At 46.0% G+C, this 6,603-nt stretch overlaps 1 protein-coding gene across 1 annotated transcript; it reads left to right on the plus strand.

Annotated features, from left to right (window-relative positions):
* The first annotated feature begins 227 nt into the window (after positions 1-227).
* psmb10 (proteasome 20S subunit beta 10) lies at positions 228-4,987 on the plus strand. Its single transcript, XM_080014620.1, has 9 exons — positions 228-462; positions 548-692; positions 827-920; positions 1,305-1,402; positions 2,173-2,313; positions 2,482-2,597; positions 3,687-3,745; positions 3,917-4,068; positions 4,754-4,987. Exons 2-9 carry the CDS (start codon positions 628-630, stop codon positions 4,863-4,865), a joined length of 837 nt encoding a protein of 278 aa, XP_079870746.1. The 5' UTR covers positions 228-462; positions 548-627; the 3' UTR covers positions 4,866-4,987.
* Positions 4,988-6,603: the final 1,616 nt, after the last annotated feature.

Below are 6,603 nucleotides of genomic sequence, written 5' to 3' on the forward strand. Positions count from 1 at the left end.
ATCATTATTATTATTATTATCATTATTATCATCATTGCTGTTATTATTTTTTTGAATATGCATATTCATTGTCAGGTGAAAAGGGTTTTTTCCAGGACCATCTTGTTTTGTTTGATTTCTCTTGAATGAATCCCTGCTTGAGCACCAGGGGGCGCTCGGCCCTCACTTTTCAACTTTCTTTTTTTTGACCTTCATCCAATCATTTCCTCATGATGACCTTTTTAAAGTGTCGTTTCCAGGTTCTTTAAAAACACTTTTGTTTCATATTTGACTTGTGACGGATTTGTTCAAACAGGCTCGAATGTGCCCGTGGCTTTGAAACACTCCCCCAGGACCTGGAATCCATTTTGTGTTTTGAAGCGAAAGTGAAAGTTGTTCCAGTTGCAACACAACGACGACGCCAAAGATCAGAGTCTGGCTCCGCGTCCTCACAGCGTCCTGCCCCTGCTGCCTGGCCCGACCGTGAGTTCCTCCCCTGGTTCTTCAACCCTTTAGTCTCCATCTGGTTCTTTAACTGGTCCTTCATTTGTTTTGATCAACCCTTCAGCCCTTCACCTGGTCATTCAGCCCTTCACCTGGTTCAGCCCTTCACCTGGTTCAGCCCTTCACCTGGTTCCTCTCCTGAAGATGCTCGGCTCCTCCGAACTCTGCGAGACCGAGAGAGGAGGCTTCTCCTTCCAGAACAGCCGCAGGTCAGATGTTTTTTTGTTTTTCGGGGCGGAGGGATTCATTTTTCTGATCCCATGCAGCACCAGGCGCCTCTCAGAAGAACCAGGGTTTTTTAAATGAACCCTGCATGCGTGTTCCCCTGGTTCCCCCGCTGCAGGAACGCTGCCCTGGAGGAAGGTCTCGCCCAGCAGGGCTATAAGTCTCCCACGGCCAGGAAGACTGGGACCACCATCGCTGGTCTGGTCTTCAAGGTGAGGGTCTTCAAAAACCTTCAAAAGCTGGATTCAAAACCGTTTAACCAGGGGTTCCACCATCACCTGCTACCGATCCAATCTGTTGCCTTTAACAGCGGAGGTATGAGAAGCAGAAAAACACCTTTCTTTAAAGTGGTAATCCGTGAGATTATTTTGCTGTGTTTTGTTTCTGCTTTTTGAGCTGGTTTCTTATCAAGAACAGACAAAAGATCCAGTGTGTCCTCCCTTAGGTGCTGTCCCCGCTGTTGGTGGCGGGGTCCGCCATTGCACGGGAAGAGTCGGAATCTCCTCCGCTTTGCATATTTGTAATTTCTTTGTGTATTTGGATTTATCAGTTTCCATAACAACAGTAATAACCGCCACTCCTCCCTCCCCGCTCAGGATGGGGTGATTCTGGGAGCTGACACGCGGGCGACGGACGACATGGTGGTGGCCGATAAGAACTGCATCAAGATTCACCGCATCGCCCCCAAGATATAGTGAGTTTTGGTTACTAATTCCTCTAACTAGTTCCATTGTTTGGTTGGGTTACTAAATCCTCTTACCAGTTCCATTGTGTGGCTGGGTTTGGGCTAGAATTACTAATTCCTCTAAGTAGTCCCATCATGTGATTGGGTTAGGGCTAGTTTTACTAATTCCCCTTGCTAGTTCCAACGTGTTGTTGGGCTAGGGCTAGGGCTACTGACACCCCTAACTAGTTCCATTGTGTGTTTGGGTTAGGGCTAGGGTTACTAATACCGCCAACTAGTTCCATTGTGAGGTTGGGTTACTAATTCCTCTAACTACTTCCACCGTGTGGTTGGGTTAGGGCCAGAGTTACTAATACAGCTAACTAGTTCCACCGTGTGGTTGCGTTAGGTCTAGTTTTACTAATTCCTCTCACTAGTTCCAACGTGTGGTTGGGCTAGGGCTACTAACACCCCTTACTAGTTCCATTGTGTGTTTGGGTTAGGGCTAGGGTTACTAATGCTGCCAACTAGTTCCATTGTGAGGTTGGGTTACTAATTCCTCTAACTACTTCCACCGTGTGGTTGGGTTAGGGCCAGAGTTACTAATACCTCTAACTAGTTCCATCGTGTGGTTGGGTTAGGTCTAGGGTTACTAATATGGCTAACTAGTTCCACCATGTGGTTGGGTTAGGGCGACGGTAACTAATACCTCTAACTAGTTCCATCGTGTGGTTGGGTTAGGTCTAGGGTTACTAATTTGTCTAACTAGTTCCGCCGCATGGTTGCCGTGTCTCCGCTAGCTGCTGCGGTGCCGGTGTGGCGGCAGACGCTGAGGTGACCACGCTGATGATGGCGTCCAACGTGGAGCTGCACTCGCTCAACACGGGACGGCCGCCTCTGGTCGCCATGGTGACCAGGCAGCTAAAACAGATGCTCTTCAGGTGAGCCAGGGTGCACACAGGCCCTTGAGGTGCTCAAATTCAACTTTCTGAAAATGCCGGAGGAGTGGAAAATCAGCCTGTGATGCACTGTTTTACTGACTGGTTCTGGTTCTGGTTCTGGTTCTGGTTCTGGTTCTGGTTCTGGTTCTGGTTCTGGTTTTGGTCCAGGTACAAGGGTCAAATTGGTTCCTCCCTGATCGTTGGAGGTGTGGACGGGACCGGGGCTCATCTCTACAGTGTCTTCCCCCATGGATCCTACGACAAGCTGCCCTTCCTCTCCATGGGTGTGTGTGTGTGTATGAAAAAGTAGATCTTTAGATTAAGATAAATAATTGGAGCTACATATAAAATATTCCGGCCCTGTGAAATCCTCCATTCCGATTAGTCGAAAACATCAATCATCAGTGGTCAGTTATTTCTGAGTAATGTTCACCGATCTGTTAATAGTGACCGTTGCTGCTGGGAACCACTTCTTCACCGGGTTTCATGTCCTTCTTAAAACTCCGTCCACATGCTAATGCTAACAGTAGCTCGTGGAATACTCCATTGTAACTTTCACGGCCACCGAGCTGTTAATAATGGCCGTTAGCCAGTGGCTTCATCTTGCGACGCCACATAGAAACTGCAAAGGACGACTTGAAGAGACGAGAAACGTCCCATTCCACATTAATAACAGGAAGTAGGTCATTAAATCATATGTACACGACCACTTTGCTGCGTTGCTAAGGACCTATTTACTCAGTGGAACCTCTTCAACTAGACCTACTATGAATACCAAATACAAATGCTGGCTGCACATTATCTTTGTATCTTTCTTACAATATATACTATTTATACTATACAGTATATACTATATACACTATGTACACTATATAAACTATATACACTATATATATTGTATACACTGTTTGTACTATATATCCTATATACACTATATAAATGATATATACTATATACACGATTTATACTATATATACTATATACACTATATATACTATATATACTATATACACTATATATACTATATATATTATATGCACTAAATATACTATACACACTCTATATACCAGCCACGCCCCCTTACAGTGAAATAACACGGGTCCTGGCTCATCGTCCTGGTTGTAGGAAGGGAAATCGTCGTTAAATGAGACGTTCCTGTAGTTTTGTTTTCACAGCTTTCTCTCTCGTTCCTTCAACCTTGGAAACACATTCGGTGTAAAACGTCAGCGCAGGGGGCCGACGCTCCCCTGCGCTTCTCATCCGGGTCAAAGGTTGAAACCTCGAGAGGCCCCCACCGGTGGGCTGCGTCACGCGTTGCCACCCATGCGTGTGTCTGAGTTTCGGGGTTTTCCAAGCTGTTGGTTGTGTCGCAGGGTCTGGAGCGGCGGCCGCCATCGCGGTGCTGGAGGACAGGTTCCGACCCAACATGGAGGTGAGGGAACCCTCCTTTCCTCTCCCTCCCTCCCTCACCCCACCTCCTCCCATTCTCCCCCTGTCTCTCTCTCTCTCTCTCCTTGCCCTCCCCCTCTGACCCTTTCCTTTCCCCCCTCTGGCACTCTCTCCTTCTGGCTCTCCCACCCTCCGCCCTCTCCCTCCCCCCCAGGTGGAGGAGGCCAAGCAGCTGATGAGGGACTCCATCGCCGCAGGCATCTTCTGTGACCTGGGCTCCGGCAGCAACGTGGACCTGTGCGTCGTCACGGCGACCGGAGCCGAGTTCCTGCGAGGCTACGACCAGGCGGCGCAGAGGGGGGAGAGGTGAGGAGGCGGGACGGGGGGGATGAGAAGAGGAGGAGAGGGGGGAGGAGGAGGAGGAGGAGGAGGGTGAGAAGAGAGAAGAGGGAGAGAAAAAGATGGGATGAATGAGGGGGGGCAGTAGAGGACACAAGGTGAGGAGAGGGGAGGAGTAAAGGAGGGGAGGGGGGCGGGAGGTGGGGAGGGTGAAAAGAGGAGATGAACTAGAGAGAAGAGAGGGGGAGAGAGGAGAGGGGGAGAAAAGGAGAGGAGAGGGAGAAAGGGAGGGGGCAGGGAGAAAAGAGGAGATGAACTAGAGAGACGAGAGGGAGAAAAGGAAAGAGGAGAAAAGGAGAGGGGGAGAAGGAGAGGGGGAGGAAAGGAGAGGGGGGGAAGGAGAGGGGGAGGAAAGGAGAGGAGAGGGAGAAAGGGAGCAGAGAGAAAAGAGGAGGTGAACTAGAGAGGAGAGGGAGATAGATGAGAGGGGGAGAAAGGAGGGGGGAGAGATGAGAGGGGGAGAAAAGGAGAGGGGGAAGAGAGAAAACAGTAGATGAACTAAAGAGAGGAGAGGGGGAGAGATGAGAGGGGGGAAAGGAGAGGAGGAGAGAAAGGGGAAGTTTTCCTTGCGGTGTAGTTTCGTGTAAAGTAGAAATACTTCCAAGGCTCTGAGTAAAAGTACTCGGTCACTTCCTGCTGTTGTGCCCCGCAGGGAGGGCCGGTACCGCTACGGGGCCGGCACCACGGCGGTGCTCAGCAGCAGCGTCACCGCGCTCCCGCTGCAGGTGGTGGATGAGTCCGTGCACGTGATGGAGACGCAGTAGAATACGATGCGCATCCTTCACCTCGTTCCAGCAAATTAAAGCTGCAAACATTTGAATGGAGCCGGAAAACGCCTCTCACCCAAATATCAGCCGTGCACGAATGTTGCAGATTTAAAAAAAAAACGTGCTTTGAAAAAAATACCGATGGTGTCTCTCTTTTTTTTTTTTGCGACCGGGTTAATGTCGTCTTTCTGAAGAAGGAGTTGAGTTTGTTTACGTTTCCGAAGCCGTTTGCTCGTTGCCGCTTCACGAGGCCTTCAAGTCGCGGGGAAGGGCTGGGAGCTCCCAGCATCCACCCGGGGGGGGGCGCGTCGGTTGGAGGACGCTGTAGCTCACAGGGGTGGAGGGAGAGGGCGGAGAGGTCTGGGTTCAGTGGAGGAGACATGTCTGCAGATGTAGCAGCAGTTGTAATTCCTATGGAAACCTCTCTCCGTGGTTCATTTCAGGCTCCAGTTTTCTTTACACCCATTTTTTTTTGTTGTAGTTTTCCTTTTTTTTTGTTTCTTTTTTAAATTTTGTATTAGAAGCAGAAACACAACTGTACACGAGCAGAGCATCAGACGTAATGGGATCCCCCCCTCGTGGCTGCCGGGTGGACTGCCTTTGTGTTTTGCATCCCAAAATATGTCGGGGAAAATGAGAGAGGTTGTTTTTTCCAGAACAACTCCCTTCAATTAGTGTTTGTAAAGTGTAACCAGTGACGGGTGAAGTGAATAACATGGATCATCTGGTTCCAAGGGCACCTGTCAAGGGGTGGGATATATTATTATTATATATATACTGTTAAATATGATTATTTATTATTATTATTATAATATATAAAATGTATATATATTTTTTTATAATTAAATACATACTGTTATATATTATTATTATATATATACTGTTATATATTATCATTTATTATTATTATTATAATATATTATATATATATATATATATATATTTTTTTTTTATATTTATATATTTATAATTAAATATATACTGTTATATATATTATTATTATACATATACTGTTACATATATTATTATTATATATAGTATATACTCTTATATATTTTTATATATATACTGTTATATATTCTTATTATATATATATATATACTGTTAAATATATTATTATTATATATAGTATATACTGTTATATATTTTTATATATATACTGTTATATATTCTTATTATATATATATATACTGTTAAATATATTATTATTATATATAGTATATACTGTTATATATTTTATATATATACTGTTATATATTCGTATTATATATATATATACTGTTAAATATATTATTATTATATATTAAGAAGAAGAATCTTTAATTGTCACGCAACACACCACACGGGGAGAACATGCAAACTCCACACAGAAAGGCTCCTATTTGGAGATAACCCACCGGAGCACGGTGCCAACAGCGCCCCAGGCGGGAATCGAGCCCAGGACCAAGAAGTGCAACGCTGTGGCTGACTGGTGTGTACTGTATACACGCACACACTGTAGTCCCCAGGTTTGTTGCGCTGCATTCATTTCACCAGCCGATGGCGACGTTCATTCTCTCAAATGAAGCTCCGAGCACGACACAGTGTGTCCGTAAACCAAAATGCTTCAGAAAGCTTGATTTCACCATCCCTGCCTAGAGCTCCTCTTGCCAAAAAGCCCCACCAAAAAAAAAACAGTCCTTAATGCAAAATGGTCGAGTTATCCCCGAACAGGGAGTCTTCATCCATACTTCAA

This window comes from Zeus faber (genome assembly GCF_960531495.2).
Source record: "Zeus faber genome assembly, chromosome: 1".
In the NCBI taxonomy this organism is placed as follows: Eukaryota; Metazoa; Chordata; class Actinopteri; order Zeiformes; family Zeidae; genus Zeus; species Zeus faber.

What these genes read in the sequence shown, in the direction of transcription:
- psmb10 (XM_080014620.1), top strand. Translation starts at nt 628, where the DNA reads ATGCTCGGCTCCTCCGAACTCTGCGAGACCGAGAGAGGAGGCTTCTCC. An exon ending in GCTGCCCTTCCTCTCCATGG is followed by an intron (nt 2,598 to 3,686) that starts GTGTGTGTGTGT and finishes GTTGTGTCGCAG; the next exon opens with GGTCTGGAGCGGCGGCCGCC. An exon ending in GCGGCGCAGAGGGGGGAGAG is followed by an intron (nt 4,069 to 4,753) that starts GTGAGGAGGCGG and finishes TGTGCCCCGCAG; the next exon opens with GGAGGGCCGGTACCGCTACG.